Source organism: Mesoplodon densirostris, chromosome 2 (assembly GCF_025265405.1).
Source record: "Mesoplodon densirostris isolate mMesDen1 chromosome 2, mMesDen1 primary haplotype, whole genome shotgun sequence".
NCBI classification, from domain to species: Eukaryota; Metazoa; Chordata; class Mammalia; order Artiodactyla; family Ziphiidae; genus Mesoplodon; species Mesoplodon densirostris.
This window is the reverse complement of record NC_082662.1, coordinates 13,877,017-13,896,831: the sequence shown is the minus strand read 5'-3', so window position 1 is coordinate 13,896,831 and position 19,815 is coordinate 13,877,017. Positions and strand designations below refer to the sequence as shown.

General features: G+C 51.2%; 1 protein-coding gene across 1 annotated transcript in view; it reads right to left on the bottom strand.

The window, feature by feature from the left end:
* Nucleotides 1–10,193: 10,193 nt before the first annotated feature.
* The window catches only part of LOC132502533 (protein-arginine deiminase type-3-like), a 30,079-nt gene continuing 20,457 nt past the window's right edge, over nt 10,194–19,815 (bottom strand). The window contains 6 exon segments of the mRNA XM_060118398.1: nt 10,194–10,424; nt 12,170–12,289; nt 14,567–14,646; nt 16,472–16,574; nt 16,670–16,814; nt 18,572–18,723. Coding sequence (XP_059974381.1) covers nt 10,194–10,424; nt 12,170–12,289; nt 14,567–14,646; nt 16,472–16,574; nt 16,670–16,814; nt 18,572–18,723 — 831 coding nt within the window.

Sequence of the window (19,815 nt, the reverse complement as noted above, 5' to 3'; positions counted from 1 at the left end):
CCCTGACATCCTGTCAGCAACCATCCCAAATCCTTGCTACCCAACAAGGAGACCCAGGACAGGTGCCCAGAACTGATGGGGTGGACTTGGGGGAATAGAGTCCAGCCCCTCTCCCACCCTGAGCCTCATGAAAACCTGCCCAATGTTTGTTTCAGCTTCAGATCGTAAGGGAGTGGCCACTGGCACATCGCAGTGGGCAAACGGGAGACACCACTGCCCACCCCCAGTGGGCAGCAAGTGCTTACACTTGTGGTCTTAATGAAGGCTTTGCTGGCACCTGACTTCTTATGTGTCCGGCTTCTCTTTTTTTTTGGGGGGGGGTGGCGCTGCATGGGGTCTTAGTTGCTGCACTCAGGCTCTTCACTGGGGCACGCAGGATCTTTCACTGCAGCGCGCGGGCTTCTCTCTAGCTGTGGCACACGGGTTTTCTCTCTCTGGTTGTGGTGCACAGGCTCCAGAGCACGTGGGCTCTGTAGTATGCGGCACGCGTGCTCTCTCGTTGAGGAGAGCGATCTCAGTAGCTGCAACACGCGGACTTAGTTGCCCTGCGGCGTGTGGGATCTTAGTTCCCTGACCAGGATCGAACCCGTGTCCCCTGCATTGGAAGGCGGATTCTTTATCACTGGACCACCGGGGAAGTCCTTGTCCGGCTTATCTTAAAAAAATATTTATCATCAGAAAAAAGCAGGCAAGATTGTTGGTGGGAATGTAAGTTTATACAGCCACTATGGAGAATAGTATGGATGTTTATTAAAAAACTAAAAATAGAACTACCATATGACCCAGCAATCCACTACAGGGCATATACCCTGAGAAAACCATAATTCAAAAAGACACATGTACCCCAATCTTCATTGCAGCACTATTTACAATAGCCAAGATGTGGAAACAATCCAAATGTCATCAATCAACATATGAATGGATAAAGAAGATGTGGTACGTACAATGGAGTATTACTCAACCATAAAAAGGAACGAAATTGGATCATTTGTAGAGACGTGGATGGACCTAGAGACTGTCATACAGAGTGAAGTAAGTCAAAAAGAGAAAAACAAATATCGTATCTTAATACATATATGTGGAATCTAGAAAAACGGTAGAAATGAACCTATTTTCAGGGCAGGAATAGAGACGCAGACGTAGGGAAGGGACATGTGAACACGGTGGGGAGAAGGAGAGGGTAGGATGAACTGGGAGATTAGGATTGACATATATACACTACCATGTGTAAAACAGATAGCTAGTGGGAATCTGTTGTATAGCACAAGGAACTCAGCTCAGTGCTTTGTAATGACCTAGATGGGTGGGATGGGTGGGGGAGTGGGAGGGAGGTCCAAGAGGGAAGGGATACATGTATACACAAAGCTGATTCACTTCATTGTACAGCAGAAACTAAAACAGAACTTTGTAAAACAACTATACTCCAATAAAAAAAGAAAATTAAAAAAAAAGAAAAAAGCAGGCAAGAGACTCCTTAGGTGGCAGTGCAGAAAAAACGAGGCTTTGTAGCCAAACATACCTGTCTTTTTAGCTTACTCACGTAAGTTACTTCAGGTTACTTTCTCCCTGTCACTAGGCTGCAGTTTGCTGAGTGCCAGGCCCTATGCCCATCACCTACCTGGATCTGTCACACTGCTCACAACACTGCCCTGAGATGGGTACTGTCACTATCCCCATTCTACCAATGAGCAAAGTAAAATTCAGAGAGGTTAAGTAATCAGCCCGAGGTCACACAGTGGGCAGTGGTAAAGCTAGGAAGCACACCCTGGCAGCCTGACCCCGGAGCCCAGGCTCTGAACTATGCTACAGTCACTGTCACTTATTGCCTGGATACATAGTACGTGCTCAACAAATATCCACTGGATTAAATGAAAATATGTTTGAGAGTCCAGTCCTGTTTCTTTCCCATCTACAGAGCTCTTCCGCATGAGCAGTGGCAGGGACAGTTTCGCAGATAAACCTCAACCTACTTCTGTGTTGGCACACCAATTGCTCCATGGCCACAAATAGGGAAGCAGAAAAGACAGAAAGAGACACTTCCCAACATGCTTTCCTCAGTCCCCAGGCCCTTCCTGAGGCCCTTTGTCAGCTTCCCTTGCAGAAACCCTTGACTCATTAATCTCTCTCCAGGAAATCCTGCTTACAGTGGCTGTTGCTCAGCGAGCGAGACCCAGAACCACAACACGAATGGGCCTGGGATGGGGTGAGGGATCAGAGAGGGACCTACAGGGGTGGGCCTGTGCTGTCTGGCCACCACTGTGAGAAGAAGGCTGGCTCTGCATCCCTAAGGGTAGGACACGAAGTGAATAAAACTGAGACTTGAGCCGAAAACTGAAGGATGAGCCCTGGCAAGCTTCTCGCCATGAACGAGGTTTTTCTCCTGGCCCAGTCTCCTTCTCCTCTGGGTTCGGGGTGGCTAGGGGTCAACAAGGAATTCCTTCCCCATCATCTGTAATGTGGACCCGACGCTGGAGGTGGCTGCCCAGCCAAAGACCACATTTCCCAGAGTCCCCTGCATCTACACGTGGCCACTGAGTTCTCCCTGTTGGACTGTAAACGGAAGTGATGTGGGGCCCTTCCGGCCTGAGGTGGTTCAGATACTGGTGTGCTTTCTCCACCCTCTCTCTTCTCTTTTCTGGGGGCTCAAGGTCAATGCCCAGAGTGAAGCCAACAGAACCTCCATCAGCCTGGGTCCCTGAGGGACGGTGTGGGGCAGAGCTCCCCCACTCCACCCAACACGTGGACTTACCATTCAGACCTGAACCACCTCAGACTGCTGGCCTGAGCAGGAAATAAACACATGCAGTGTCTGAGCCATTACACATTTGATAGTCTATGTGTTAGAGCAGCTGGCCTCCCTGGATGCTTACTTCCTCCCAAACTGCTCCTATCCCTTTTTCCTCCACAGCATCACCATTCTCCCAGTTAATAAAGCTAAACACCTTCTAGGAATGTATTCTAGAGAGATTCATGAATGTGTACACCAGGAAACGTCTCCAAGAATGGTGAGAGCCACATTGTTATAGCAAGTGTAGGAAGAACCCAAGACACTTTGACAGAAAGAGGTATAAATAAATCTCATTCACAAAATGGAATACTACACAGCAGTGAAAAGGAATGGATTATGGTGACCAGCAACATGAATGAATCTCACCAACACAGTGGTGAGTGAAAAAAGCAAGTCACAGAATAACACAACAAATATTGTTCTATGCATATAAATTCTAAAAACAGGCAAAATGCAAGAGTAGGTCGTTCAGAGATACTGAGATAGGTCGTAAAATTATACAGAGAAGCAAAGTCATGATAAACACAAAATTCAGATTAGCGAGACCCCTGGGTGTAGGAGAGGGGTGGGAAGGCTCACCCACAGGACTGTGGAGAGGTTTGGAATGTTCTCTTTCTTAAGGAAATCAGTGCTGAGTACACAGGCTTTTCACTTCCTAATTATCCTTTAAATCATTCAGAAACATCATAAAAACTTTTTTGTACCCTTGATCTACTTCATAAAAAAATCAATAAGTAATAAGTCTGGAAACCTGGCAGCTGACCCCGCCTCTCCCATTCCCACCTCCTGTCCATCAGCAAGCCTGCTGCTTCCTGTTTTCACACAAATGGAGAGTTGAACAGGGTCACTTCTCTGGCTGAACTAACGTGCAGCCCTCTGACCTGTGTCTTTGCTCCCATCCCATTCCTTACCCTCAAATCTCATGCTAAGCTGTTCCACATCTAGAACAATCTTTTAAAAAACGTAGACCAAATCACATCACACCCTGCTTAGTGGGGTCCCCACTGCATCAGAGTGACAACCAAGCTCATCACTGTGGCCTACCAGACCCCAGAGACGGGGACCTGCCTTCTCTTCTACCATCACCCACGTCACTCTCCTCGTTCCCTACGCTTCCCCCTAGAGGCCTTTGGCCAGGTTTTAGAACATGTCAGGCCAGTCCCCACTCAGGGCTTTGGCACTGTCTTCTCTCTCCACCTGGCTCCTTCCCAGCCTTCCAACCCAGTCTGAGATGCCACCTCCTCAGAAGGCCTCCCTGACCTCTTGCTAAAGGTAGATCCCCTGTGGCTCCCAGCCCCATGTCCCATTTATTTCCTTCCTGATCCGAGTATCACTTGGTGCTGGGTCACTGCGGGCTCCATGGAGGAGAGGGCTCCCTGTGTGGTCTGTACTGTGACAAGGGCTATCTTGTCCTTTATACTCCCTCCAGGACTTCGACCTGGACTTTGATTTCCAAGGGTTGCCACGGTCTTTGGCCCAAAACACAGCTCATTTTTATTTTTTTATAAAAAGCTTTTATACATATACACACCAATGTAATTAAAATAAGTAAATCACATGTGTGGCCAAAATACACCTTACTTTAAAGGTTTTTTTTTTTTTTAAGCCATTGCCTGTCTGCTTGGCTTCTTCCTGTTCTGTGCCACACCCATGCTAACATCTAGGGTGGACTGGTCCACGTTTTTTTCCATGATCATAAAATCATCAATCGATATACACACACATACACACACGGGGGCGGGGGGGCATGGCTCCGAGGTCACAGTGACCACACTGACATCATAATGCACAAACTATTTTGTGTCTTGTCTTTCTTACTCGATACTTGGTGGAAATTTCTCCAAGTCAGTTGGGATACTTCCTACTCCTTCTTGTTAAATGACAGTGTAACAGTCCAAGGTGTGAAATATACCAGAATGTGTTCAAAGACACCCTCTTGATAAACGTTCACTTTGTATCCAGGAGTTTTTGCCACGATGAATAGGAAAGAGTTGGGGTTTCAACCCAGGTGCGCATCAGAGCCATCTGGGAAGCTTTACAATATACAGTTGCCCAGGCCCAGGGATTTGGCCTCGGGAGGCCTGGCTGGAGGGGTTAGGGGCCCAGGAATCTGTATTTTTAATGTCTCTTCCAGGAAATCTTGTGTGCACTCTGTTTAAGAACCTCTGGCCCAGCAAGAAAATTTGACTGTAGCAGGAACTGTCTGGTTGTTGAAGGTGCCACCACAGCCTGAGTGGCTGTCACAAAAGGGGAACCACAGCCCCCTGAAACTGCTGATTCCAGACTGGGGGAGGGGTACTGGGGCAGGGGAAGGGCAGAGATGCTTAGGAGGACAATATGGCAGGGGTCGCTGATACTCCACGCTGGCCATAAGGCACGATCACCAGGCAGCTTTTTTTTTTTTTGCGGTACGCGGGCCTCTCTCACTGTTGTGGCCTCTCCCGCTGCGGAGCACAGGCTCCGGACGTGCAGGCTCAGCGGCCATGGCTCACGGGCCCAGCCGCTCCACGGCATGTGGGATCCTCCCGGACCGGGGCACGAACCCGTGTCCTTGCATCAGCAGGCTGACTCTCAACCACTGCGCCACCAGAGAAGCCCCACCAGGCAGCTTTTTACAACATCCCAACATCCAGACAGAATCTCCAAGGGGGAGGAAGACTGCTAGGTTTTCATTTTTTTGGAGGTGGGGTTTTTGTTTTGTTTTGTTTTGTTTTTTGGCCACGCTTGTGGGATCTTAGTTCCCCGGATAGGGATTGAACTCTGGGCCCTCGTCAGTGAAAGCACGGAGCCCGAACCACTGGATCGCCAGGGAATTCCCTTTTCTTTCTTTTTTTTCCTGCTAGTTTTTAAGAGCCTTCCAGGTGATTCTAATTTGAGAACCACTGGAGTGGCTGGTTGAGGACCCAGGTTATGGAGGTCACCTGTCCAGGCTCAGACCTGTCTCCCCCACTTCATAGCTCTGTGACCCGGGCAGTTTCCTTCATTTCTCTGTGCCTCAGTTTCCTTGTCTATATAGTGGGGCTAATAATTGCAACTACCTGTTAGCCTGTCATGAAGAGCAAATGAGATGATACGTGTAAGGTGTCTCTGGTACACGCCCAGCACACGGCTCCCACTCACCATCATTCCGCTGTAGGAGATGTGGATGACATTGACCTACAGAAAATGACAGTTCCATTGACTCGGTCCAGTCATCCAGAATTCCTTTCCGGCCACCCTACCCTGGAGCCCCAGCAATCCCACCTGACACTCCCGCCCTCCGGGGCTGCCAGCGAAGGGGCAGGAGACCACAGGGTTGGGCAACCTCCTGCAGTTACTTATTCCTAATTCTAAATAAAGCATGAGTCAGGCGGGCCCAGTGCCGCCCAAGCTGTAAATCTCTACAAGAAAGACAGGCTCTCACTCTGGGCAGGAGCCTCCCCCTGGGTCAACCTCATGCAACTGAGCCCAGCAGGATATGACCTGAGAGTTGCCAGGACAGCCTTCCCTTCCCTTCCTCCCAAATCTGACCTCTGGGTCTCAAAGGGTCTTTGTCCCCTATTTGAATGCAGAAATTAGGAGTATATATGCAGAGCCATCACTTGGGGATGGTCCAGGGGGTGTTATATAACAACAGTTATCTTTTATCAAGCACTTACTATGTGCCAGGCACTGTGCTACTAGGCACCTCACTTAAACCCCACTCAAGCTCTGTGAGGCAGGCACAATTATCATGCCCATTTTACAGAGGAGGAAACTGAGACTCAGAGAGGTTACGTGCACAGCTGAGAAGTGTCAGTTCAGCATCGGGTCATCTGACTCCGAGGCATGTGGCCTTTTCACTGTGCCATATTGCTTTGTCCAGGAACTCTGTTGAGCGGGCAGAGTGCCTGGGCATGCTCTACCCTCTCCTGCCCACCCCTGAGTCAGACCCTGGAGAGGGGGAGTGGAGAGGGACAATATGCTTCGAGATGGGCGTAGTAGGGCTACAGGAAAACAGGCCTCCTCCTTGTCTACTCCCTCCACACCCACCCCTGTCCAGGGCTTTTGGTCCTGCCTATGCTGCCTGTGCTCCCCTACTTCCAGGCCTTGGCACAGCAGTTCCCAGTGCCCAGAGCTTGCTCCCCTGCTTACCCGCAGCTCGGTGTCATCCTCCAATCTCAGCTCAAATGTCATCTCCGTTGAGAGGTGACAGTTATCCTGCTGAAGCAAGTCCCTAACCCCTTTATTCCCTGGCCCTCACTTCCTCCACTTAATGGCACTTAGTTATTTGTGTTTCTTTTCTTGCTACCTCCCTAGATGTAAATTCCTGAGGTTAGAGATTTTTGCCTGGCAAACAGTAGATGCTCACTGAATATTTTTTGAATGAGTGAGGAATTAACAGAGGGCGTTGAACAAGCTTTTGCTGGGGTATAACAACAGCCCAGTCTAGCAGGCTTCAGGCTCCCTTAGGACCTCCATCCTGACCTCCCCAGGGTCAAGGCTAACCTCTGTGTTGAAGGAACCATAGTAAGGGGTGGGGGGCGGGGGTGGGAAAGGAGTCACTCCAAAAAAACTCAGGCCTCATCCTGGTCTCCCTGGGGGTTTCCAGGCCTGAGAACCAGGCCCTGGAAGGGACCAAATAGTGCAACACAGGCAGCCTTCTGAGAAGACAGTGGTCAGTGGACGGGACCCTTGCTCCCAGGCTTGATGAGACAGCCCCCAGTGCTTTTCGCAGCCACCCAGCCTGCACCCATGGGATCCCAGATCTCAGCCCAGTGTCATCAAGGGTCCAGGACTGACTGCCAGCCCTGGAGGGAGAGTTCAATGATGGCATCTTTCTCCTACTGACTCCGTGACACTTGTCAAGAGGCCAAGCTGGATTTTAGAGGTGGCAGGTGTGGTCCAGATCATGGAGGCCAGAAAGCCCAGTCTGGGCCTAGTTGGACAGAATAATGGCCCCCCAAAATTGTCCACATCTTAGACCCCAGAACCCATGAATATGTTCCCTTACGTGGCAAAGGGGAATCAAGGTTGTAGATGGAATTAAAGCTGTGAATCAGCTGACCAAGAGATGGTGAAGGATCCTGGCTTATCCAGGTGGGCCCAGTGTAATCGCAACAGTCCTAATAAGTGGAAGACAGGGCCAGAAGAGTCAGAGAAATATTTGAAGATACTACACTGCTGGCTTTGGAGAGGGGAGAAGGGACTGCAAGCCAAGGAATGCAGGCGGCCTCTAGAAGCTGGAAAATATAAGAGAACAGATTCTCTTCTAGAGATGCCAGAAGAAACACAGCCTTTCACACTTCTGACCCCCCAGAATTATAAGATAATAAATTTGCATTGTTTTAAGCCACTAAGTTCGTGGTCATTTGTTACAGCAGTAGAGGGAAAAAAATACACTGGTTATAGCCTTTGCAGTGTGGACAGGTGAACGGTGTCTTCAGTGGCCCAGATGAGGACTCATTTTGCTTCCTCTGCATTGGGGTTAGGTTCCTGGGCTGCCCATTTGTCTCACTCACATCAGCCTGGACCACAGGAGGCAAACTTGAGGTGTGAGAAGTTTCCAGGACTTTCTGCTGGGTCCACCCAGAGGTCGCTGGCCAGTCCAAGAGCATCCGGGGGTGAGAAAAGCCTGCTTGGAAACTCATCCCAGCTCTTCCACTTTTAGGCACTTGCCTTCTTGCCTTCTATGTACCCCAGCCCAAACCCTTTCAAAAAATATGATTTCGGGCTTCTCTGGTGGTGCAGTGGTTGGGAGTTCCAGAGATTCTAAGTAAAACTTGGCCGGGAGGGGAAGTTGGGGAAGGCTGTGGTATCTTCTCTGACCACCCAGAAGTAACCCAGCCCTAGGGCCAGCTTGAGTTTTTATGGGTTTTGTGTCTCCAGAGAGAATACGGGGCTTGGAAGGGACAAGCAAAGAGCATGATTTCCTGGGGCTCTAGAGCAAGCCCGCTGGGGCCTTTATGGGGTGCTCATGGCCTCCCCATGGGCAGGAAGGAGGACGTCGCTGAGGGCACATGGCAGGCCTCCCCATGCTCCACATACACTGGCTTCCCTCACTGCCACACTCATGATGCAACCTTCCGGCCACAGCCCAGACCCTCACCCCGCCATGCTCACTTCGTCCTGGCAGCCTGACATTTGACCCCTGGGCTTGCATTTATGCATCCGTATCATTGCAACTGTCCATGGTAGCCCTAACTCATCCTGTGACCAAGATGGAGCAACCTCACAGTCTTCCCAAAATTTGGGCTTCTCAGCCTCATCTTCCTGGGGGCCAGGCAAGCAAATACTTCAGCCGCAGAAAAACTTCTCTGTTCTTGCTGTTGTGTTCTAAGCCCAAAGAAGGGCCCAAATTAGACTCAAACCATCTGTGTTTCTGTAGCTTTATTAGCCAGGGATGGAAACACAGCTGGACCCACACAACACACATGTAACTGACACATATCTGGAGAAAACCACCCAACCCCTCCCCCCACTCCCCTGCACTCAGAGCGCTTCATTCCCAGAGTTGCCACCTTGTGAGCCATCTTGGTGGGTCCGGCCCCACCAGGCCCCCCTCTCCTGAGGCGGAGCAGGATATGGAAATATTGACCAGGAGTCAACAGAAAGCCTAGGACTGATTTTACCAGGGCTCTCCCCTCCTGCAGAGAGGCCCCAGGGCCACTGACACACTCCATGTATTATGAAGGACATTTTTCACCCTTGCACCCAGTCTTGCCAATCTCCGGGAATTCCCCAGATATTTTCATCTCCAAGAAATTCCGGGAGGTCTTAGAACCAAGTCAGGTTTCTGAATGTCAGATGATGAGATGTTTCTAAGGCTAAGTAAGGGGTGACTACCATTGCTTCAACATGCATCTAGAAGCACCTACTATGTGAAAGCTCCTGCTGGGCACTGGGCAGGGGGTGGAGTTCAACATCTGGTCAGGAGCTTGGGAGTTGGAATGCTGGTCCCGCCTCTGCTTCTTTCCTGTGGGTGAGGCTATGCACTGAATCTCTGTCCTGTGACTTTAGGACGTTAGTTCCCCTGTAGCTCGAGAGGCAATCAGACCAAAGCTTCCTCTGTTAGGACACACAGGCCAAGAGGGCAGAGGAGATGCATGGATGTTTCTAGACCCCAAAGTGAATTAGGCCCCACACAGAGGATTTGGGGGAAGGGAGGGAGGAGGATGTTCGGAGGAGTCCCCATGGGTTACGTTGATCCGCATGAGAGGCCACAAGAAATGAGGCCCTTCTTATTGGGAGGCCAAGGGGAATCAAGGCTGAAAACCAAATGGGTTGCAGGTGAGGCGTGAACACTTCTAAGGAAGAGGCTTCCAAGAGGGTGTTCCATCTGGAAACTTGGGAGTCTCTTGACACTTATTGTTCAGGGGCCTGTCTCAGTCTCCATCACCCAGGCCGACATCCCACCCCAGGGGTAAAGGATGGTGGGGGGATGGGCTCAGGGCACCATGTTCCACCACCTGAAGGAGAAGGGCTGCCGGCGCACGTTGGTGCCGCAGTGCACCTCCCCGTGCAGCTTGTGGTATAGGGTGAAGTCGTCAATGAAGGTGCACTGGAGGCCCAGCGGCTCCAGCAGGGACCGCACCTTCTCCAGGCAGCAGCAGCCGTTGCTGATGGGTCCGAAGGGCTTGGGGATGCCCAGGTGCTTCCCCAGCACCAGCATGTCCACCTACAACAAAGGGGGAGCCCAAGTCAGGGGCAGTACTTCATCATCGGCTCCCACCCCAGCACCCTCACTATACCCGGCAGGACCTGGGTTTGTCTTTGAGGCAGGCTTGCAAATAGCTACTCGCTTCTTCAGGCAGGGGGAGGAGAACTTGGGCTGGTAAGAAATCTGGCCAGCTGTGCATTGCCATGGGCACGTCTGCAGAGTTCACAATGACAACTCATTTCTCTGGTGACTGCCCTCCTTATTGGTGGATCATGGTGGTTGCCCTGTCTGTGCTACAGAATCCCAAACTCCTAGGCTGTAGCCAATTGGACCAGGGTAGACATATGACCCCAGCTGGATCAATCAGGTTCTCTCCTTGGGTGTTTGAAGTTGATATGGTGGGAAAGTTGAGTCAGTCTCTGCTTGTGTCTATACTTATATGTGGCCATATTAATATTCATCCCCAGGGACAGAGAAGCAAAGGAAGCCAAGAAATGGAGGAGGAGAAGCAGGGGAGGAGAGGGATGAATGATGTAGACGCAGAGACAAGAAATGGTTCCACGTGCTCCTGATGTCCCCCACAGCTGCCCCTGGCTTTCCTGGTGTCCTTATACTAAATCTTCTGCTCTAGCTGAAGCTGGCTTGGGTGGTCCTCTTTCCTGCAAACACAAGAATCTGGACCAATGCACAGGCTTCTTGGGGGCACAGACATAACTGCAAGGCCTCCTTAGAGATGCAGGAAGGAAAAGGAGAGATGAGAGGCTTTACAAGTGGGGAAATCAAAGAGGGCAAAAAGCCAGAAAGGGGAAGGTTAAAAGGAGGGATGAAGTGATGGTGGTGTGGACAGGCTCCCTGCAAGCCTCTGATGATGGGCGAGTCTAGTTCCTCTGGGGGCTGGAGGTGTAGTGGATTTGAAAGGGTAGGGGAAAGAAGAAGGAGGAAGCCGGGTGATTGACAGCAGTGCTGCTCCAAGTGTGGTCCTCAGAGAGCAGCAGCAGCAGCATCACCTGGATGCTTGCTTGTTAGAAAGGCAGCAGAGTCTCAGGCCCCTGCTAGATCAGAACCCCTGGGGTGAGGGCCCAGTGGTCCAGGTGTTCCAGATGCAAGTTCAAGTTTCAGAGGCAAAGCCCTCAGGGCTCAATCAAAGGCCACTTCTTCCATGAAGCCCTCTTGGATCTCCAGTCCTACCTCTTGGGCTGGAAGTGCTTTGTCCCATCTCTGAACTGCCACATCACTTTATTATACAAAGTAGATGGTTGGGACATATCCTCAGAGAGGTGAAGTGAGTTTTCCCCTGAACAGATTTGACCGGCAGCTCCTTGGCAGCAGGGAGCAGCCTTAATCATCTGTGTATCTCACACAGGGTACCCTAAATATGTGGAGGATGGTGAACAGATGTTTGCTGGGAGAAAGGGAGCAGAATGGGCATCTGAGCTTCCAGTGGATACTACATGCTTTGCATGCACAGCCTCATGCAATCTTTCATTCACTCCACAAATAGCAAGTGGGTCCCTGGGAGGAGAGAAGAGCCCTTCCCTGATGGCCCCTGAGCAAGGGCTTGGCCAATGAGCATTTCATAGTGACCTTGACAATCAGCCAAGAAGAAGTCCTTCTGCTGGGCACCATGGGACCTCTGATTCTTCCTGCCACCGCTACCAGCCACCACAGTCCCAAACGTGGCAGCGACCAATCGTCTTGCCCACCGGGGAGCAGAAGTTCAGAGCTTAATTTGATGAAACCCTAAGTCACGGGTGGTGCCTCACCAAGTCAGGGAGGAAGGCCACCGCCTTTCTCCTCTCCATCTGGAAGAGCTGGGGGACGTCGATGATGTCACCATCGGTCAGGCCCCGCTTCAGCACCTCCCGGGTCCAGTCGACGCAGCTCTAGGAGAGGAGGAAGGAAGAGGTAGGAGACCTTGCCCGTATTGGAGGGAACCCCAGGGGTCATGTCTGGTTAAGGACGGGAAGGACGCCCAGAGATCAACTCTCCACACAAACCTTCTCGTTGTGCCCTTTCATCAAAATATACCTGCCCCGTGTCCTACCCCTCATAGCCCGATCCCATTAGCCAGGCTCAAGTGAGAGTGTTCCAGAGTGTTCCATCCTTGACCCTCTCCCTTCTCTAGATCCTTCTCTCCTTAGGGGATCTCCTTCAGTCTTTTTTTTTTTTTTTTTTTTTTTTTTTTGGCTGCATTGGGTCTTAATTTCGGCAGGCAGGCTCTTTCGTTGTGGTGTGCGGGCTTCCCTCTAGGTGTGGCACGTGGGCTTAGCTGCCCCTCAGCATGTGGGATCTTAATTCTCCGACCAGGGATCGAACCTGCGTCCCCTGCACTGGAAGGCGGATTCTTAACCACTGCACCGCCAGGGAAGTCCCTCCCTTTCAGTCTTATGGTTTAAAACACCAGACACTGACAACTCCTAAATTTCTATTTCCCAACCGCTTTATAAAGCCCAGCTCAGACGTGCAAGTATAACCAGCACTTTGCATCTTTACGTGGATGTCTAACGGGCACATCATATGTGACGGGTCCAAAGACGACCTCTTCATTTCCACCCATGCCCCCGCCACGTTCTTCCGCTCTGTGAATGGACCCATTGCTCGGGCCAAGATCCTTGCGGTCATCCTCCATGCCTCCTTTCCTCTCACTCTGCATCCATCATCAGCCAGCCCCGTGGGCTCTACTTCCAAAATAGACCCCCGAGCGGACCCCTCCCCACTACCTCTGCCCCTTCCACCTGGGGGAGAGGCCTCCCCGCCCGCCTGGCTGCCGGCAGCGGCCTCCTCACTGGCCTCCTGGCTTCTTCTGGTCTCGCTCCATGTGGGGGCCATGACAATGCTCCTTGTAGACCTCCAGCCATGGGAGTGGAATTGACCGAGGGCCCAGCTGCCCAAATCCAGCTCTGAAATCCTTCTTGCGCTGGAGCCCGCCCGAGGCCACGCCTCCCACCAGCTGCTAACAGCCAATGGCTGAGCTCCGCAAGGATACTCAGGCAGTTTCTGGGAGCCGGGACCCTCTGATGGCTGATTGGCTTGCAGAATCCCGCAGTTTGGCCGAGCCTAACTTGACTGTGTGGCAGTAAAGGATGCATCCACCCTTCCTTCCCTCTCCTTCCCTCAGGACCAGCTCGCCCAGCCTCCTCCAGCTCCCTTCCTCTTTCCCTCCTGCAGCGTTGCCCCTAATAAAATCCTTGTATGTTTAACCCCCATCCTGTCATTTGCTTCTTGGAAGGCCCCGTGCTGGATATTCTGTTTGCTCTTCTGGACCCACTGTCACCCATCTTATCTGCTCTGTGCCCTGGGAGGCTGACCCTTGGGAATCAGGGGCTCCCCTACCCACAGGCTTCCGGTTGGGTTCAGCCAATGGGGGCACTGGCAGAAGGGGGGGGGCGCTGGTAGGAGAGTGCAGCTGGGATCTTTGTTCCCCCAGCTCCCTCCCTGTCAGGTCACTGTGGGTTGGCTGTGAAGTCCCAGCTGCCGTCTCTTGGCCTCTCTTCGTAGTGACCCCTCCAGGTTCCAGTAGCATCTTCCTTGCCTAATTCCTCCAGGCCCAGGGGTGGTGACAGTTCCCCTCTTTCTACCCTGGGGATATGGAACAGGCCTTTGTTGATTTCCTCAAATCCTCCCTATGTCTTTGTAAATATTCTCTTTGTTAAACTTTTCTACAGTTATCCGCTTCAAGTGCCATATGTTTCCTGCTGGGACCTCCTGTCAGCACTCCCCACCCCTCGCCATAATAGAAAATAAATCCTCAACACAGCAGCAGAGAGATCATTTCAAAGCATAAGTCCTCTGCTCAAATTCCCCAGTGGCCTCCAATCTCACTCAGAGTCACAGCCAAAGCCCTAGTGATGCCCTACGAGGCATTGTGTGACCTGTCTCCCCGCATTCCACGTGGGCCTCCTGGCTTGTCCTTAAACACCCCAGGCCCCTTTGTTCCAGCTCAGGGCCTTGTCTGTGCTGTCCCCTCTGCCTGCAATGTTTGTCCTCCTCACATGCACTTGCTTACCCCCTCATTTCTCTCGGGTCAAAGTCAGGGTTTGGAGGCCCTCCATCTGGGCCAGTTCCAGCCTGAGCTTTCATGAACTGCGAGCTTCAGACCCCCGTCCCCATCCCGGTCCCCAGCCATGCCCAGCTCCCACTCACAACCCATAGCCCTGTACCTGGACAAACTTATTGCAGCTGATGAGGTTTTCATTGGAGAGGACCTGGTCGATGGAGATGGCGTTGACCTGCTGATTGCCTGTGAAGGAGAGAGAGACAGGAAGGGCAGGGCGAGAACAATGCCAGCAGGGAGGGCCCCCTGCTCTGGGAAGCAGCCAGGCAGAGGCCAAGTTCGCAGGTACTGGTCTTGCTGAGTCAGCAGCTCCCTGGCCTTTCCGCTTGGCCACTGTGCGAGTCTGGGCATGTGAGGACGGCAGGGGCAGGTGGCTGCAGTGCCATGAACTTCAGACCCTCATCTGAGCACTTCGGAAGTGGTGACACCTTTTATTGGAAATGTACAGCCTCCCCCACTCCCACCAGGGCACTGGGTGATGATCGCTCTTTTTTGGCTAGTGGTGGGGCAGGGAGCTGGGTCACCCACCTGCCACCAGTGCCAGCCCTGATGGACACCCTTGGACCCTGTCCCTGACCTCCAAGAGGTGACTGCATGGCAAAGGGGCTCCCCCAGGCCCAGCTTTCCTGCAGCCTTGATGAGGTGCCCGTGGAGACGGGCATGACAGGGGAGGTCAGAGCCAATGGCTCACAATCCTCATGGCTGCCACTAATTAAGCTCTTACCCTGTGCAGGCCCAGTGCTCTACACTCAGCACTTCATTTAGGCCTCGTGGCAACCCTACAAGGTACGCATCATCATCCCCATTTTACAGATGAGGAAACTGAGGCTAGAGAGGTAAAAAGACTTGCCTCAGGTCTTGCAGCTAGGAAATGGGGGTGCTTGTGATTCAAACCCAAGCCCAGTGCTCATGAAGGGCACTTGACCAAGGGAAAGGAGAGGGCTTGCTGGCCACCCCCCCCACCACCACAGGCTTGACATCCCCCCCACCCCAGTTGGAGTCCAGACCCAGCTCCACTGCATTCTCGCTGAGGCCTCTGGGCCAGCGACTTCCCCTCTCTGAGCCTCATATTCTGGCGTGTGAAGCAGAATGACAGTAATCCTCACAGGCTTCCCTGAGGTCAAATGGGGTAACCTGCATGGACCACACAGCCTGGGGGCTGGTACACGGTAGGTGACCACTGAGGTGTGCTGGGCCTCCACGGCCACCACCCTGGGTATCAGCTCTCCAGAGCCACACAGTGGCTATGTGTGGTCTGACAGCTGTGAATTCCCTCACTGTCCTGCTCAGCCTCTTTCTGGGCCTTGCTCACTGTAAAGCGGTACTTCTAAGAAAGATGAAGATAGCTTTCTCCCTGCCTGGTACATGAAATTTGGATTTGAGGATTTTTTCAGGTTTCATCTGAGCTCAAAGGAGTCTATTCATGGTCCTTGTGGGAGTGACGGGTTTGGGGGAAATTGTGTTTCTTCCACTTTATAGCTGGGGCTTCGGGGTGATGGTAGTGAGGGCTGGAAAGGGGACGTGGGAAGTTATACTTGGGAGCTTCTAAGTTCTATGGAAGCTTTTCTCTCAGAGAGAGGTGTGGTCCAGGGTGGGACTGTTCATGAGCCCAGGCTCCAAGCCCCCAAAAGTTGCTCCACTGATCAATCAGATTTCGCTCACAAAACACAAGTTATTAAGATTTTCAAGACAGTGACGGGCAGAGCATCAAATCCCAAACGCTGGACCCTTCTGAGCGGAGGGTCCCGTATGACGGCCCTGGTCACGTGCCCACAAAGCCGGCCACATCTCCACCCTGTCCACACCCACCCCAAGCCCAGCATCCAGCACAGAGCTCCCTGCCAGCTCTGCCCCAGCCATGGCCAGTGGTGTCTGGTGGAGCAAGAGATCTCACACCTGGGCGGACAGCCCTGTTTTAAAATGTGCCCTTCCTCTCTCAAGCCACGACGTGTCTTAATTTAGGTGACGGGGGTGGGAAAGCTGTGATGAGGGACACAGCACTGGTACCCACCAATAACCCCTTGGAACAGGAGGGCCGTGCCGTGGCCCTGCTTCTGCTTTTCCTGGAAGAGCTTGAAACAGGCACTAGGGCTGGCCAGGAGTGTCCGGAAGCCCTGTGTGGAGAGAGCAGACTCCTTTGAGCTCCCCGGCCTCAGCAGGGCTCCTGGGAGCTCATCCCTTAACCCAGAGCTGTCTCCCGAGTCCTTACCTTCCCATCGGGGGCAGGGACAAAGCTCAGAAACTCATCCACATGGCCCACGGCCAACCAGCCCACAAAGAGCTCCACAGGGGGCTGCACCTTCTGCGCGTGGAGGAAGTCCCGAACCACCTGGGTGACCCTGCAGCCCCTTGACCTGGGGCCCAAGGGGTTAAAAAACAAAAGTTAACTAAAAATATACATATATGCAGAAATGGAATGACAAGAGTTCAAGATTTCTGCAATATCTGCCCAAAAAATGCATTGCTTTTGTAATCAGGAAAGACAATAAATAGATATGTATTTAAGTTACACTCGGGACTTCCCTGGTGGTCTAGTGGTTTAGAAGCCACCTTCCAATGCAGGGGACGCGGGTCCGATCCCTGGTGGGGTAACTGAGATCCCACATGCCGTGGGGCAACTAAGCCTGCACGCTGAGACTCCTGAGCATGCGAGCCACAGCTAGAGAGAAGCCCATGCCCAGCAACGAAGATCCTGCGTGCCGCAACGAAGACCCAACGCAGCCAAAAATAAAAAATAAATAGGCATGGACTTATATACACTACCAAATGTAAAACAGATAGCTAGTGGGAAGCAGCCGCATAGCACAGGGAGATCAGCTCGGTGCTTGTGACCACCTAGAGGGGTGGGATAATGAGGGTGGGAGGGAGACGCAAGAGGGAGGAGATATGGGGCTATATGTATATGTATAGCTGATTCACTTTGTTATAAAGCAGAAACTAACACACCATTGTAAAGCAATTATACTCCAATAAAGACGTTAAAATAAATAAATAAATATATATATATATATATATATATATATATAAAATTACACTCCAGGTGAGTTCTCGATGAGGCAGACACAGGACAGGTCAATCACACCAGGTCAGTGACCCACCCAGGTCTCACCATCCAGGCAAATCCTCAGAACCACCCTCAGACCCCATCCTCACACTCTCTAAGAGACTGATTTCACCCCCATATTCAGTCACCGGCTGGGCAGTTCTTTGTAGAGTTTAACTTACATCTCTCTTGCTGCGGCCTTGCCTTCCTGCATATCAGTGGGGGGAGAGGGTGATCTTTTCTCATAGCCCCGGCGTTTTATGTTCATGAATTTAAACCCCATTCTTCTCTTGCCTTCTGAAAAAGTATCTAATGGCATGGCCCCAACGTCCTCTTTCTGTGAGATCATGTGTTTGAGGGCAGGTAGTCCCCTTCAAAGCTCCTTGTTTCACCTGTTATCTGATCACAAGTCTGTTCTAACTGCTTTGCTGAATTTGGTTGGCTCAGTTTTGGTCTATTCCATAGCAAATAACCATTATCATATAATTCCTTTTCTTTTTCATCAGTACCCCTGTGTCACATATTGAACAAGACATAATCAGTTACTCTCTCTCTTTGTGTCACTGTTGGCTCAGTTTTCACGTCCTATACCTCCCTTTTGCTCTCAGGTCAAGGTCTGATATCAGTCATTTACACCATAGGATGAACAAGCATTGATTTAAATGTAATTTCTCCTGGGACTGCTGAGACTTAAAACTTTTTCATCTATAACTATTAATTGATGTCAACATCTATTTATTTTCTGAATCAGAAGACGTAAGTCTAGGCATAACTTTGCAGCCTGTGTGACCTTTCCCAGGTCACTCACCTTCTCTGGGCCCACTTATGAAATGAAAGGGTTGGACTGAATGATCTCTTACGTCTCTGCTTGCTCCGGTCTTCTCAAACTCCCTGAGGTAAGTGTGGACAGTGTCTGGAGAACAGTCTTCTTCTCCCACCCCACCACATCCAGGTCTACAATTTCATCACTGATTTTTTCTGGTTCTCTTCCAGGAGTAGAATGGCCCCTCCCCCCAGCCACCATCATCACCCCACCCTCAGTCTCCACCCCAGGAACACCTCTCTCACCCAGGCAGGTTGCCACCAAAGAGGATCCTCCCCAAGGGGTATTCCTTCCCATTGGCCACCACTGGAGAGCTGACCTCCAGGCTCCCAAAGGAATCCAGGCCACTCACAGAGTTGTCTTGGGGTTCTCAAGTCACGTAGCCGAAATCTGGACCCTGGTAGGGGAAATTGAGTCAGGCTGGGAGTGGGGAGGCTCACCAGGAAGAGCTTGAACTTACCTGTTGGGTTCTAATCTCCTTAAAGATAGAGTGGGAGTGACCACCCATCCTTCAGATGGAAATACTGAGTCAAAGATGGGGATCTGACCTAGTGGTATTTTATTCACGCCTGCCAAGGTTGGGACACACACAGCCCACTGACTGGCTCTGCTGCCATATTAGAGAACGTTATTCCCCATGGTGATGGGAAAACAGCAGAGAGGGCCCTGGCTGCTCCAACACTCCCCATTAGACACTGAGCCTGAGGCCACGGCCTCCCCCTTTACCCTCTGCATGGCCTTCCTGCCAAGTCCAATCCATGGCAGTTATCTGGCTGCTCTAAAGTGGCCTACTTTGGGGACAAAAAGGCTGGTGATGACCTGCTGAGACTCAGTTTTTCAACTCTGGAAAAAGGGAGAACTTCCCAGGGCCATCTCTTAAAAGGAATTTAGACAATATCGAGGGCCAGGGGAGAGCTCCTCACACCTCTGTGGTCCAATAAGGTGTTGGAGAAGTCTTCCGTTCTCTTTGGCACGAGGGAATCTCCCCTCTTTTCTCAGGAGAGGTCGATTAAGACACTTCATTTTTTTATTTTATTGAAGTTTAGTTGATTTACAATGTTGTGTTAATTTCTGCTGTACAACAGAATGACTCAATTTTACATATATCTCTTCTTTTTCATATTCTTTTCCATTATGGTTTATCACAGGATATTAAATATAGTTCCCTATGCTAGACAGTAGCACCTTGTTTATCCATCCTGTACGTAACAGTTTGCATTGGCTAAGCCCAAACTCCCAGTCCTTCCCTCCCCCACTCCCCCTCCTCTTTGGCAACCACAAGTCTGTTGCATCTGTTTCTGTTTCATAGATAAGTTCTTTTGAAGACACCCTCTTTATTACCAATAATCATACGAGCAAACTATGTTGTATGCTTTCTTCATGTAGGCATGGAGAAGCCTCACAAACACCTGTGAGGCCAGGGCTAACATATTTTTACTGATGAGGAAACTGAGGCTCAGAGAGGGGAAATTATTCATGCAAGTTCACA